Raw genomic sequence first — 16085 nt, forward strand, 5'->3', positions numbered from 1 at the left:
GGTTTCTTTATGTTGGCTCTGCTGAGGGTACTTGAATCTTGATTTGAGAGGATATGGGTATGTTTGCTATGTAGTACATGAACATCCAGAGAAACAGCTTTATAGGACTTGGGGGTTATTTTGTTTGCTTGTTTTTTCTTTATTATTGTTGTTTTTCTTTTAATAGCTTGGGGTATGCGTTGGTGTGTGTATACATTCAAAAGGAATAGTATGGATGASCCCAACTGCAACTAATGTCTGGTATTGAGGGTATTCAAGGATGTGGTCTTGATGCTCCTTGAGTATAGAGTTTTTCTGGATATTGCAGAATTTTTTTATAATGCTCGCCAAGGGGAAACCTAATCCGACCTGAATATCCACCTTCTGGTGACTAGTGTAATCTTTTATGTGAAAACTTTAGTATTTTAGACCCTTATGACTTTAGCCTGAAAAACTGTAAAGAGGTGTAAACTAGCTATTGTAGTATTTCACCGCGTGAATCTGTGTTTCATCACGTGTTTCTTTTTAAGATCCTAGTTCTGAGGTCAAGCTCTTCACTGCAGATATTTGGGATGCTTTGCCAGTAGGGGATCACGGGGCCACAGCCAGTGCTAGGTGATCTTGCACAAAATCTTCTCTGATTCAAATGTGCTGAACTCTAATGGGTCATCAATCAGTGTTATGGGCTGCCCAAAATGCTATGCAAAACTGACTTCTGGAAGCCATCTCGTAATGTAGTCCCTCACCCATCATTTAGTGATGGGAAATGAACCTCTTCACAAATAGAACTCCACTTCCCTGTTTTTTTGGCTAGAGCCTCAGCCATAGGCGTCCCAGATACATGAAATGTCTGTGCCTCAACTTCATCTTTGAGCAATTGATGAACCAGAAATAGAACAATCTCATACCAGATTATCCACTTAAGAGAGACCTACAGTTGTGTAGCTGCACTTCCAGCTTGCAGGACTGATTGTAAATCCACTAAAAATAGACCTTTATTTAACACTAGGCTTACACATGCTCCCTGTCAAAAAGCTTTTAATTTTCCTCTCTGACACTTGCTATTATATTTTTTACTCCTCTAGGTGTTTCCAAGAATTGTAGGCAAAAGTGCTTTTCAGTGTTGCTGTTCTTACAGAGCTAATATTATGCACATTCCATAAAATCTTTGAAGATTCATTTGAACACACAGAGCCATAGGAATCTTCAACAAGTGCTGTCAGGGCTAGACATCTATGCTATTAGTAAATTAATTGGGGGAGTGATGTAAACTTTGGTAACTATGGTTGTAGGAACCCTTGACTACCAGTACTATAAATAATCAAGGGGAAAAAAAATCTTTTTGTGGGGAAGGAATAGCTGGTGTTGTTTAAGTCATAGCTTCTGTTGAAAGGTTAACATGACATTGGTGGTTTCAGGATGGAGACGGATGGGGGATAATTACTGAACACAAGGCTTTTGGTGGCTAAAGACATAGGTTCTTGGCTGTCGTGGTTCTTCCATAAAGTATCCAGTAGATTTGATACAGCTGTTGATTATATTTGTCTCCCTGAGCATAGATTCTTCTGTCTTTATGCAAATGCTTGTTCATGCTAAGTTTTGGGCTATGTGTTTTGCTTGCTGCTGTGTCTGACACTTGAGAGAGGTTTTATAAACTGTGAAGAATTTCCTTATTTTTCAAAACAGGCCTGTTCCATTTCATGGACCTTGCATTTGATTCTCAAGTGACGTCTTTCCCCTTGTCAGATGTTTATTTCATTTGAGTGATGGAGGGTGACAGTTTGTGAAGGCAGCGTAGAAAAACTGTAACCTATGGAGGTTTTTGAATGACGTAGGAAAAAAATGATGGAGCTATATTGATTCAAAATTAAAACTGTTTACTCTGTTTCAACATGGTCCATCAATTTCTTTGATATTTTCTTTAAACTTCTTGTGTTTTCATTATGTTTTATCTCAGTTATAGAGTTCTCAATTTTCTGTCCTCTGCCAGGTTAACACCATGGATTCTTGCGATCTTCAGGAATTTGAAAAATTTAGGGTGGATATGATTTAAGAAATTCCTTTTATGCCAAAATGTTGTCAAACTGCAGAACTCAGTAACACAGAAGTTGGGTTTATTTGCTTGTGGAGACTGGGAGACAGTGTGGGAATACAAATGGTGCCCTGCACAAGTTCATTTGCAAATGTCTTGCTAATGCAACTCCCCAAGACAGACTGCAGGCTTTATGCCTTCACATGTTGCTGCAGTGACTCAGTTCTAGATGCTGCTGATATAAAGGGGCATTTGGGTTTCTCCGTTGGCTTCTCGCACAAGTCAAATTGAAAGACAGTATCGTGTTGCTGACTCTTTTAAAGCATGGTGACAAATGAAATCAGGATTGTGCATCGTTGTAGCCCTTACGTTAGGGGAATTTAGTCTATGATTATGATCAAAAAGTTCCACATTGAATAGCCATTGCTGCTTTTCTTGGGTGTTTCAGACCTTGTCAAATGCTTATATTGAAATCTTCATGCTACATCAGACCTAGAGGTTTATTGAGTTCRGTATCTTTTTGCATTCAGAAAGTGACACTGGCTATTCCAATGGAAGGCACAAGAAGCAGTGCATATTAGGCAGCTGTAGGGTGATCTGCTCCAAGAGAAATATAGTTTACATCAACTGTGTTTACTGCAACTTACTTTTCTTCATTGCTTCCTATTTATCTGGGCAATCTTCTTATCTGTAGAAATATCTAGCAGTCTTTCTGAATCCTGGTGAGTTTTTGCTCAGAAAACTTCACAGGCTTAAGAAAAAAACCTTTTTTTAATAGCCTCTTTAATTTTTCCATACATGAGTAATGATTCTGTTCTTATGTAATATGAAAGAATGAGCTGTTACTAAAGTCGTTGCCTTTTTGATGTCTCCTGTTACTCATTTACTTTCTAAAGCAAACAATCCAAATCTTTTCAGTGTCTCTAACCATATTTTTTTCCACATACTCTGTTGTTATTGTTCTTTTCTGAATTCTGTCTTTCTCTGGGAAGAATTCAGAGTTTTACATGTGGTACCCTTCTTGAGATGGAATGAAGATGAAATGAATGCAGTATTTCAAGGAAAATACACTATTGAACTGTGTTGTTATGCAGCAATGTTTTTGTCACCAGCAAAATGCTGTATAGAGATTTAAGAAAGTATATATGGTAGAAAGAACCGTTAYATAGTTTTGAAGGCTGTATGTGGTAACAGCTTGGTCTAATGCGTATTGATGTCTGGTAAAGCTTCCATGGGCTTTTATGTTATAGGGTTGGTCAGGGCCAATTTCTGCTGCTTTTTTCCTTCTTCGTGTTTGTATTTCAGTTAATTAGGAATGAGATGAAGGAAAGCCCTTTGTAATACTTACTATGATCTTTAGCAAGTATCTTTACTATCTTGAGGTGGTCTGAATTTTTTAGCATGCCTTTTGTACATAAATAAAACTTTAAGAGACATATTGTTGGTTTTGAATCCCAGCTTATGGAGTAATTCTGTGAATATAGAAGCAAATTCTGTACTGACAACTGGTGTTTCTGTCTCTTCAGGTGCTGGAAAACTACTCTGATGCTCCTATGACCCCAAAACAGATTCTGCAGGTCATAGAGGCTGAAGGACTGAAGGAAATGAGGTTAGTATTGATCATCTTGTCTAAAGCATAGTGTGTGTGTGTGGAGCATGGGGGAGGCTGCATGTAAAGGCTTGGGTTGCTTCGTGCAATTCTGCCTCTCATCTCCAACCCACTTTTTCTTTTCTTTTTTTCTTTTTTTTTCCCCTCTCTTTCCAGCATAGTGATTTGGGATGACAGTATATTCTGCCTGATTTTCCTTGACAATAACTGGAATGTTTTCTTTTTTTTTTTTCTTTGATCACATGCAGAACCTCCGTCATCCATTTACTGTAAAATAAAGGCCTGTTGCAGATCAAACCTCTGCGTTGTATTGCACCACTTGTATGTTTCTCATACAAGTTGCTTCCAGTAGTTTCTACTATTGCAATTCTAGTTTGGTAGCAGTTTAAGTTCCATCCCCCCTAATGCTTCRTTTCTAGTGCAGATGTTACTTTCAGGGGAGTTTTTAAGAAAAACTCTATTTTGTATTAGTATGCTGGATTCTGCTTGGATTCTAGAGCGTTGTAGTGGTATGGCTGACACTATTATGGCTCTTGACATGGACCATGAGGGAGAGGAACTGTGCCAGCTTGTTTTGTTGCATTGATATCAGAGCTATTGGAACATCCGCTTGTTACTCAGGATTCTTGCCGAATAGATTTTTTAGTAGTACGGCTATGGGTAGCGGTTTCACAGTTCCTAGTAGAATTTAGATAGGTTTTAATTGAAACCTTCATACATCTTTCTGTTTTAATCAATATTCTGCATCTTTTTTATCAGTCCTATTCCATCGTATGTCCTGTTACTTAAGCAGATAGCTGAAGATCTACGTTCATAAGCTATCTTTGCTAAACGTACTAGCAAGTCTCTTTTCATGCATTAAGGTTTTCATGCATTGGTGTTCTCCCAGCTTTGATGGGTCATCTGTCACAACAGGTGACTAAAAGCTAGCCTTTACTACATGTGTCAAGTTAAATCCCATAAAGCTAAATTGTTTATTTAGAGGTTTATGTTCTTCCTCTGAAATATCTGCTTTTCCTTTCTCTATTATTAATTCTTCACTGTAAGAAAGGACTGCTTTCTTCAGAGTGTAATTGTTTATGGACTACAGGCAATGACCCTATCTAGCTAAATATGTGGCAGATTTTCTTGGTACTTTTATAGAAGGTCTTCCTGAAACTCTATTTCCTGAAGGAAATAGTTGACAACAGAAGAGATGGTTTTCCCTTTGAGTTAATATTGAGCCAGTGTTTTCCTGGTTTGTAGGGAATTCTGGTCCCCCTGTGGAAGGGGCATGGTCCTATGTGGCTTTTGCTCTAGCCAGGGCATTTGGGCCCAGCCCCGTAACTGAATTCTRGCTCCTATGAACATTTTGACTGTTTGCTCTTTCCTGCCATTTCAGAGGAAACTATTCTTTTTCCATTCTAAAAGTTTACTCTGGGACTGGTTAGCTTACTTGAAGCATTCTGTTAAACCCAGAAGGGAAAACTCTGTGTAACAGGACAAAAGACTGGATTTTTTTTTAATATAGCATCTAAAAACAGTGCAGAGTAATTTTGTCTGTTGCCAATGTTTGTGAAGAAATGTCGAAAAAACAAATACATTCAGAGGTGGAAACAAATTGTTTCAATCTGAGAAATGCTTCTCTTTGAAATATTTTGTCTCAAACCAGTTTYCAGTTTCACTTCCAATAATGAGATTGATACTGCTTTAGTGTCTTTTCCAAGTAACTTTGTGCATGTATATATGTAACTTACTGGAAAATATGATATTATGTGGCACAGATCTTCCATCAGTGTGAGCGTAGGATGGCTGCTTTTATCACAAGTGGCAAAACCAGGGAGTTACCTAGGACGTGCCAAATTAGCACCTCAGAACTTTTATATTTAAATATGCTAGTGCAGTTTTGTTTGTGACGTATCAAGGGAGAGACATTTCAGAAACATGTATGTGTATGATTTTTGTTATCCTTGCACCTTTATACTGCTACTACTTTATGTCAGTCTTTTTTTTTTTTTTAGTAAAAAAATCAGTTCAACCCTGAAAAATTCCAGCAGTGAAAGAGAGGAAAGAAGTACCAAAAGTTAGAAACATCTAAGAGTGACTGAGAGTAACTTTTAAAATTAGCATAACATTTCCTGTTTTCTGCGGACTGCTGCACTATGATGTGTTGAGGCTAATGTGTGGGTCAAAAAGGAAAACAGTAATGCTGTTTTGACTGAAATACCTGTYCGTAAAGTTAATGAGTATCATCTTTGGCATCATTTAGCTGACCGAAGGTAGCAATTTAAACAGATCCTTCAGGCTATTTTCTTGATAAGGCCATTTATTTATTTATTTATTTATTAAATTATAATTTGACTCCTCTCTTATTTTTCCRTGTTTCAGTGGCACTTCTCCCCTAGCCTGTCTCAATGCCATGCTTCATTCCAATTCAAGGGGAGGTGATGGACTCTTTTACAAACTGCCTGGACGCATCAGCCTTTTCACACTCAAGGTACATTTTGAGTTCCTGCTCTCAATTGAGGGGTAAGGTGTGAGTTCTACTTGTTATGCATAGCTGAGTGTTAAACTGTCACTGAACATCATATGAGCTGAACATGGTGCATGTGTGATCATCATGTGAAAGAGTGTCTGGAATTCATTGTTTTGTTTTAGTATGCACCTTTCAGCCATATGTGATAAATTCTTATATATATATTACTTGAATTGCAGAAGCAAGATAAACCCTCTTATTTCAGTATCTGGTGTTCAACTCAGGTGGCTGATTATCAGAATAGTCCTGTTCACTCCTTTTCCACCAGCTACAAGGGAATACCGTCAACCAATAAATTACACTGGTCTGAAAGTGTGTAGTTACAAGTAAAATCTTGTTAGTAAAATGTATATTCATTTTTCTGGTTGTTTGCTTTGTGTTTCATTGCATTCTTAGAGTTAGCATCACCATTTTCCTCAGATTTTGAGGTCTGCCTGAAATGTTTTTCATTCTAGTTTACTGTCCCAACAATCTTAATTGTTGACATGTTTTTGGTCTCAGTCTTTCCTTTTGTATTGTTCTGTACTGGTGGATTCCTTGATATTTGTCTATTAAGCTGATACTTAGCTATTTCACTTGCACCCTTTTTCTACTGTCAGAAAGTTTTTTGTTAAATTATGTTTTGTTGAACATGGATGAAATTGAAATGGTTTTGATTATACAAATAGTTAATAAATTTCTTAAGCTTGATATCTTAGTGTCAAGCTGCTCTGATGCTATCTGTTCTTTATCAGCAAGAAAGACATTTCTCTTTATTAGAAAACTTGTTGAACTTTTTTGTGAGAAGGAGGCAAACAATAGTTGACCTTGTTATGAATATATTTGAGTTACTCATCTAGGAAATGTCTATGAAGTGTGCTAATGGTTTTTCTTCTTTCTAGAAAGACAGTGTAGGTTAACTTAAATGAAGCTGATTACTTCTGTCCTATTAGGAGCTCAAGAATACTTAAATATCTTTCTGCAAAAGTGGATTAAATAGGGAAGATGAAGAAAGTTGAACTTTACCCACTGAGCTGTCTGTTCCCGCTGGTTTAACTCATAGTGACTGGGAGGGAAGAACTGTAGTTATTTGAGTTCTGCTTGGCCCATTTAGAAGGATGCCTTGCAATGGTCTCGGAATCTGTCTGTGCCAGAAGGGGAGGAGCTGGAGGATACAGCAGATGCAGAAAGTTGCGAGTCCAATGAAGCAAGCACTGTGAGTGGTGATAATGATGGTAAGTGTCTGATAACGTTAATCTTAAACTATAAGCATCTACTTTGATGTCTGACTGAGTGCACTCCTCTTCCAGTGTCTCTTGATGAAACCTCCTCTAATGCCTCCTGTTCCACTGAGTCTCAAAGCAAGGGACCCTCTACTGCCAGGGAGAGCTACAGAACAGCCTCACAGGTAGGAAAAAATGGGAATAATGGGAATCACAAAGCCTCTCAAGGAGAGCTTTCACTACTGCATGATAGTTGGTTAAGTGTGAGAGGAGTTAGGTGTTCATAAATGGCTCAGAGAGCTATGGGGTTGTCTCTTAGCAATCACTTGTCACTTAGTAGCGTGAGGATCATATTCCAGGGAGATGATTTTGAATCATCTGTGCTATTAGTAAGTATTGTTAATGAGTGACGCTTGAAGACTTAACTGGGGAGCAAAGCAGTTCTTTAACTGGGAGATGTGCTGCTTGGAAGATTATCTTGGCTCTCCATAATGTCTTTGATTGATGTTGTTTTCTTTTCTGGACCACAGACAACCAAACAAAAGAAAAAGACTGGTGTAATGCTGCCGCGTGTTGTCTTAACACCACTGAAAGTAAATGGGGCACACATGGAGTCTGCGTCCGGTGAGCATTCCTTTGTTTGTGTGATTTTTCTGATGACTACATAGATAGCTTTTAATCAGTAGTTCCTAGTTGTCTGTGTAAGCTTGCATGAAGAATTCTTTAACRCTTGCTGAGAACACAGATGACTATAGAATTGTGCTGTTGGATAAGGACTRTATTTGTTTATCTCAATCAAAATTGTTAGTAACTGGGCAGTACCCAGTAACAGTGGATCTGTTATTAGCAGGTAACTCTTACATGCTAAAATCACTTTCGAAGTTGGGCTTCTGCTGTTCTTTGCATCTTTTGTGACATTGTTTTGCTCTTAGGCTTCACAGGGAGGCATGCTGATGGAGAGAGCAGCAGCACATCCAGCAGTAGCAGCAGCTCTTTGGCCTTGTGCAACACCACCATGCGCAGCAGAACAGAAATAAACAGAGATCCTCCACAGCTGCTGAGAGGTATCCGAAAGCCCACAGCTGGTAGGTGTTTCTGGTTAAAGTCAGGAGAATAATTGGCCATAAAAGGGGGCAGTGTTGATGTCTGCCTCTTTCTGAGGAAAGAATGTCCAGGTTCTCTTCCTTCAGAAGACACATAGCAATCTTAAGGCTCTTAAGCCAGACCTTCCTCTCCAAACTGTAGCGAGACCATTGTTTAGCTCTCTGCCTAATCTGATAAGCAGTGTCAAGAAGTGTACTTCATGTGACAGTTGTGACCAACTCTGATATGATCATGCTAACCATCAAAATTTGAGAGGTATCTCTATTATTAATTAGTTTGACAGAACCTTTCTTCATACTTGATTACTACAGTCTGTTCTTATATATCCTGCTCCTTTTGCTGCAGTATTTGGTGGCATGAGTTTTATGTCCACAATGGTGACTATTTTTATTAAAAAAAGTGTTAATTTTATTTGCCTGCCTTTAAACTACAGGGCAAATGAAGCGAAACAGGAGTGAAGATATTGACTTTGAAACGCCTGGTTCCATTCTTGTCAATACAAACTTGCGAGCTCTTATAAACTCCAGAACCTTTAATGCACTCCCWTCACACTTCCAGCAGCAGCTTCTTTACCTCCTTCCAGAAGTTGATAGACAGGTAGGAAGGTGCAGCACTTGGTGTTTTCCATTCCCCATATTACCTCTTGCTTACAGAAGAGCTGAAGCAGATGTTTTCTGTCYGTTACGCTTCTTTTTTCCTTAGGTTGGGGCAGATGGGCTAATGCGTCTCAGTGGCAGTGCTCTGAATAATGAATTCTTCACCCATGCTGCTCAAAGCTGGAGAGAACGACTAGCTGATGGTGAGTAGGTTTGCTTTCCTAGTTAGGTGGAGAATAGAGTTCTCATTTTTTAGGCTTTTTTTGCTGTTCTCCTATAGTTACTGGAAAGCTGAACTACATTCACATTCATTATCTCTGGATATGTTGCCTACTTCTCATCTCTTAAAGTTAAAAATGTGTTTTTCTTCGGTTCTTCAGAACAAGGTGGCAGAGGTGTAAAGGAATACTACTATCTTTCTTAAGTAGTGGCCTATTTCTGGTAAACTATGATATTCAGACTTACTTGAGGCTGTGTGACTGTTGCCCTTAAGTGGTTGCAGGGAACGTATGGRTCCATACTAGAGTGGAAAACAATGTGATAACAGAAAATCTGTTGTTTGTATGTATAGCTGCTAAAATATGTATATTTAAAAAAAATTGCAAAATTAGAACTGAACTTCAGTCGGCTTTCCTGTAGGTGAATTCACTCATGAGATGCAAGTTCGAATTCGGCAGGAAATGGAAAAGGAAAAGAGAGTGGAGCAATGGAAAGAGAAGTTCTTTGAGGACTACTATGGACAAAAGTAAGTAATTTCACCTCGTTGTTCCTGTTTTATCGAAGGCAGATGTTGGAGTATCTTTCTGCTTCCTGATAGCTGAGAAGAAGCATCATCAGCTCCTCTGAAAAAATCAGTTGTGGAATGAAGCATTCAGACTTGCTGCAGGGAAATCCTTAGGTGAAAATGACTGATTTACAGTAGGATTTTATAACCCATCTGTTTTTTGTTTTCAAGACAAATCAATATTATTAGTTTTCCATAACAGATCATTACATTTTCTAGTTTTCCTTGTTCCCTGTGACAGTAATGCAGGGTAGCAAATATATAGGTTATCTCTTCAGACTGATTAAATGAGGTTTTGATGCTTTGTAATCTGTGTTACTATGCATAGCAGTGACAGCAGAGCTATGAATAATAGATCATATGCTTCTATGAGAGTGGACTTTAACTAGTTTTATGTTTGCCCCATAGGTTAGGCTTGACCAAAGAAGAATCCCAGGAGCAGAATTTGGTGCAAGAAGATGCTGAGAACAGGACAGGATTGTCTGTTCAAGGAGAAACAAGACTACAGCGTGGTCCTTCTACACGGCAGAGAGATGGGCACTTCAAGAAACGTTCCAGGGCAGATCTGCGATGCAGAGCCAGGAGGAGCCTGTATAGAGCACGTGAACCTGAGCAAACAGAGGCTGACAAAGAGACTGTTTCCGTGCTACCAGATTCCTCGTTTCATAAGGAGACAAAACCTGAGATAGATCTAAAGAAAGATGATCTAACAAGTGCTTCTGCTATAGTACTGAAGTCGGAGAGTTCAGAATTGCATCTCTCTCCAGAGACTTCCAAATTACACAGTAAATCAGAAGATCTGTCATTGGCAACTGCAAACAGAATTCCCAGTTTGCCCCAGGAGAACTTAGCTCAGGAGTCAAAGGATCAGAAGAGGAAATGCTTTGAGGAGGCTGCCTCTGCCTCCTTCCCCGAAAAGAAGCCACGGCTTGAAGATCGTCAGTCCTTTCGTAACACAATTGAAAGTGTTCACTCAGAAAAGCCACAGCCTACTAAAGAGGAGCCAAAAGTCCCACCCATCCGGGTAGGAAAGAAAATTATAATTGTTCATTATCTTAAGTCTGTCCTACTCAGTAGCATCACAACTTTATTAAAATGTCAGAGGTCATCACTTTCACAAAAATGTTTAATTGATAGAGCTGGCTAGGTTACTCTAATTACTACCATTTGCTATCATATTTAGGCAGGCAAAGAGAGGAATGGGAAAAATCATTCCAAGGTCTTTGCACAAGAGCATAGGGTAACCTGGACTTACTCTGTTAGTTTGCATTTCTGTGGATACAGAAATCACTTTTCGAACTAGCTCTCAAATCATTACTTCAACTTGTCTAGTTTCCTCAGTTTCAGTTTGCTGGTGCAGAATCTGGGTGTTCCTTCTGACTTTTTGCTTTTTGAGTAGAGGTATCCATCTTACTGGCTTCACGGTAATCATCTTGATGTAAAAGAGACCATTTTGATTTCTAAATAACTTAATGTAAACCACCCGTTTCATATTTGTCTGCTTGCTCTGATAAAATAGCATTAAGTTCTGCATACTGCATTAAAGAGCATGTAAACAGAGGTTATAGGGATCTTGCTACTCTTTTTCTGCTAAAATTTGTCTTTTAGTAGGAATTATAACTTTTTTGTTGAATTCTTGTGATAAGAATTGCAGTGAAGAAATACTTATAAAATGGTGAAGTGTTGGAACACAATGTTTTTCTTTCTTTCAGATTCAACTTTCACGTATTAAACCACCCTGGGTGGTTAAAGGTCAGCCAGCTTACCAGATATGCCCCAGGATCATCCCCAACACGGAGCCTTCCAGCCGGGGCAGGACCGGGGCCAGAACACTCGCAGATATTAAAGCCCGTGCTTTGCAAGCCCGAGCCCAGCGAGAAGCTGCTGCCACCGCCATTGGAGGTGGGGGTGGTCCAGGTGGAGGGAGAAGCACTGACAAAGGAGGTGGCGGAGGAGAATCCAGTAGCCATACAGAGCACAGGAGATCAAAGAGAACTCATGGAAAGTGTTCGTCAGATCTACAACGAACACAATTATTGTCGTCTCTCCATCTAAATGGAGAAAAGGCTGTCTCTGAGGTGACCACTCAGGTGGCTAATGTAAATTCCTTCATCTCTTCAAGACAGGACCTCTTTTCTTCAAAGAGTGAGGGAAGCAGCATTCTGGAATGCACTGCAGACACCAGCTCAGGGGAAGTTCAACTTGGTGATGGTTCACCCAGAAGGCAGGTCTGTGATGCTTTGACTGGGTCATCCTTTGACAGTGCAACTTCTGAGCAGCAGGAGACCCCTGAACAGCTCCTCTGTGATGTAAGGACCGAAAATCCCCCTTGTGTTGCATCACAGGACAGGCAAAGTACAAAGCTGAAATGTATGGTTTCTCCAGTAAATGGGCTGTCTTGTTCTCAGGTACAAGCAACTGTGATCAGTCCTATGGGAGACAGCTGGCTTGTATCAGGACTGAAAGATGTTAGTTCTCCCATAGTACAGTTGAATTATCATTCTGATATGAAGGAAAGTTCCTCCAGTTGTCCTAGTCTTCTGCCAGAGTTGTCATCAGATGGTAAAGAATGCCATGAGCCAAAAATGATACCTAGATTTAGATTTAATGGCTCTGAAACATTTATGGAAAAGTGTATCACTGATGGTGATAACTCAAAAGCAGTGACTACTGTAATGGAGAAAGAGGTTCCTGCACTGTGTAACTTTGCACACCTGCAGGCAGAGAAAGAGAATGACAGTAAACTAAATAATGAAAAATGGAACACAGAGACTCTAGTGAAACCCTTTTTACATGATGATTTCCCTTCTCAGAATAGGATAGATGCTTCTGAAAAAGTTCCACAGCTGAGGGAGAAGCGACCCAGAACAGAACCAGAAAATGCATGTCAGCCATTGAGAGAGACTCAAGAGTTCAAGACAAATGGAGAAGATGACGTACAGAGTACGCACAGTGAAACAACAGATACAGCTTCAGATTTTGAAGCTGAAGCAGCTGGTGAGAAGATAGAGATGGATGTATCTTTCAGAAATGTCAGTTTGAGGGAGGCAGCTGGGAAAGATTCCTCCTGTCAGAGCAATGCTAAGAGATGTGATAGAATTAGATCTAAATCATTTGTGGAAACAAATAGTCTTGCCTGTGTTGTGGATTTCCCCGCAGTCACAGTGATGAGCAGCTTACCTCTGCCTCAGAGATGGGGGCCACGAGCACAGTTGCCCCAAAAACCTGAGAAGCAGCATGTGCTGTCGGGTTCTGCTCGGCCCGTATCCTCTGTTGAAACCAACAACCCGCTGGTGATGCAGTTGCTTAAGGGGGACCTTCCACTGGAAGAAGTTCTCCCAGTATCTCACTCCAGTATCAAGCTGGAAATCACAGAGTCACCTCTGGAGAAGCAATCAGACAGCCTCTTCTTGCAAGCAGAGAGGTGTAGCAGCAGTTATTTTGGCAACAAATCTTTGCAAGATGTAGAAATAAAGATAAGTGCCCTAAGCAGGAGTGAAGACTTGCACTCTACAAGACCTTTTATAGACCCCCAGGAAAAGCAGTGCGGATCAGCGACAGCATTGCCTAGAACAGGCGGTATGGAGAATCCATCTATTCCAGAAAAGCATTCCAAAGTTGGCTCAGCTTTAAGCTGTCARGATCAACAGGCAAATGGGGCGAGTGCCTCTCAGAAGCCTGAAGACATGGGCCCTAGGGAAAGAACACTTTCTTCTTATAGCTTTGAAGAGCAAAAGGAGTTATCTGAGGTCAATCGGGTGCCAGAGCACAACCCCTTGACAAGTGTCATCACAAGTAAAAGTCCAGAGAAGGTAAATCCATCTATAGGGCCTACGTTTTTATCTCCAAATATAATTTCTTTTGGACCAAATCAGACAGGGGACACCTCAGTCAATAAAAATTATACTGGAGTTCAAGGCAAAAAACTTTTTGGTTCTGGTTTTCCTTGCAACTCCAGTGTTAGACTACATCACTCAAGGGCTTCGGATCAAGTTTCAAGCATGGGAACCTTGTCCCCCAGCAAACAGTTGCCTCTGACCAAGAGCTGTGCATCTGGAGAAGGAATGCCAGCTGTAAGGGAAGAATGGACTTCAAAGCAGCACACAAACACCCTGGGAGAAATGAAAAATGAGAATGTGTTGGCGTGTGGCAGCCCAGCCAAGAATAATGTAGAGAATCGGAAGGATACAGCACAAAACCCTGTGGAGCTAACTGAGCATTTGCAAAGTGTTCCACTGGTTGTAGACTTGCCATTTTTCAAGTTTTCAAGAGAAGCAGGAAAAGGACACAATCATCCTTTGGAGCCTTCTTCCATACCCTCTCAGCTCAGTATCAAGCAAGCATTTTATGGGAAGCTTTCTAAGCTGCAGCTTAATTCCACCAGCTTTAATTATTCATCCAACACTCCAGCTTTTCCCAGAAGTCTTGCTGGAAGCATGATGCAGCTAACCCACAAAGCGAACTTTGCTGCAAACCATAATACATCCCTTTCTGTGCAGATGTTTGCCAACAGCAGCAGTGTTGAAGAAATATCGTTCAAATGTTCATGCAGCCTTAAAGCCATGATCATGTGTAAAGGCTGTGGGGCGTTCTGTCATGATGACTGTATAGGGCCCTCTAAGCTTTGTGTATTGTGCCTTGTGGTGAGATAATAAATTATGGCCATGGGACAAATTGTATATTCAGTGTGTGTATTTTGATAATGACTGTTCCTAAAACCTGTACACAAAATACTGTGTTTATAGTAGAAATGCTATTACACTTTGTTTTTTGGTGAGGAAAGTTGACTTGCCTTCCCACTGAAAACTACAGTGCAAAACCCTTTCTTGCTCACAATTACTCTGATATCTGTGGGTTGTGCCCCAGTTGAGCAATCCTTCTGCTAAATGCTATCATGGAAATACTGTTTGTGCTCTGGTGCACATGCTGAGGCTAACACCTGATTGAGAGGCAGTTTGCTGTGGCAATCCTTGGACCCTCTGTAGAGGAAACCTTTACATCCAAAGGAACTGGAACAGGGTGTTTTCTATTTAAGGGCTGAGCTAAGTTAGGCCCTGCAGTCTTCCACTCTCCCCTTCTGCCATCTCCATTCTTGGTTTGTGTGGAAAGTACCACTGTACAGTAAGTGTAAACAAAAAGCTGTTCCACAGGTGACGATTCTGTGCAGTCTTTGAATGCTACAGCAGAACATAGGAACCAGTAAAGCGCTCTGCAGGTGACTGTAGAGACGTATACAGTTAACCATATACTGGATGGAGCCAATTTAGAGGATGCAGGAAGCAAAAGGTGGTAGCTGCCAGCTGAATGCCGTCTGCTGGTCTGGAGGAACCAGACCTCTGTGGCCTCTGGAACTGTGTGCCTGGCTGCACTCTTGGACCAGCTGATGTGACTGCCTCTTTTGGCCAACTGTTGCTACCGATTAGTGTGAAAAGTCAAAGGTTCCTAGAAGCTCATTTATGTGGCCAGTGATCTCTCCGTATTGCAGCCCTACAACGAGGACCTTAACAGCATCTGACCACTTGCAAGTGTCGAGCTGTTCATCTGTGTGATGATCATCTAACATTTAAAGCAGTGTTTTTTTTTATTATTATTATTATCTTTTCATTCTTGGATGTATAAAGTGAATTATTTGGCTCCTGTAAGTATCCTCTATGCATCTGTTTGATCATGTATTTATATGTTGTACACAGTACTGGCCAACTCTGTAAATGGATGTAATGTACATAGAACATGAAGGGTTTTTTTTTTCCCCTCCTTCCCCCTTGATTTTTCAGGCTCTACAGCAGTATTGCATTAAAGTGGTGTTAGTTATTAATCTGCATCTGTAGTCAGAGCCACTGTATTCTGTCTTGCCTAAYGTGAGGCTCAACATGCAAAGGTGTCTCTCTTGGTTCTGACGACCTCCCTCTCTGCCCAGCTCTCCGTGCTGTGTTGTGCAGGTAGATTGCGRTGTGCAGGCTCGAGGATGACCTGCTGGGATCAGCCAAGCTGAGCGTACTTTGCTGTTCGCTCCTCTAAGCTGTTTCTCTGTGCTAGTTGCCAGTTGTTGCTGTAACAGAGTCTCCTAAAGCTTTGTTACAACTGTATTGCAAAAAGGCGAACATACTTGTGCATCCGTGGATTGACCAAGAGCAAAAACACGATTCTTCCTCTCTGGAGCAATTACTTCTCAAGAGTGAATTGCTTCAGTGGGAGAAGGCGGCAGACTGCTGTTTTATTGAAGCAGACAGTAGCAAGGATTGTTTTTTTTACTTTTTTTTTTTT

General features: G+C 40.4%; 1 protein-coding gene across 2 annotated transcripts; it reads left to right on the top strand.

Moving 5' to 3' along the window:
• Positions 1-3542: 3542 nt before the first annotated feature.
• On the top strand, positions 3543-15642 carry ASXL1 (ASXL transcriptional regulator 1). Of its 2 annotated transcripts, XM_085318253.1 has the most exons (11): positions 3543-3620; positions 5988-6096; positions 7229-7349; positions 7425-7522; positions 7868-7961; positions 8270-8422; positions 8875-9038; positions 9144-9240; positions 9677-9782; positions 10230-10845; positions 11534-15642. In XM_085318253.1, the coding sequence occupies exons 1-11, from the start codon at positions 3565-3567 to the stop codon at positions 14471-14473; spliced, it is 4554 nt and encodes a 1517-aa protein (XP_085174379.1). In that variant the 5' UTR covers positions 3543-3564; the 3' UTR covers positions 14474-15642. The 2 variants fall into 2 exon arrangements, with proteins under 2 accessions (XP_085174379.1, XP_085174380.1); XM_085318254.1 differs by lacking the exons at positions 3543-3620; positions 5988-6096 and having other exon boundaries at positions 6849-7330.
• The last annotated feature ends 443 nt before the right edge of the window (positions 15643-16085 follow it).

This window comes from Rhea americana, unplaced genomic scaffold (assembly GCF_003343005.1).
Source record: "Rhea americana isolate MKP2758 unplaced genomic scaffold, rheAme1 scaffold_529, whole genome shotgun sequence".
In the NCBI taxonomy this organism is placed as follows: domain Eukaryota; kingdom Metazoa; phylum Chordata; class Aves; order Rheiformes; family Rheidae; genus Rhea; species Rhea americana.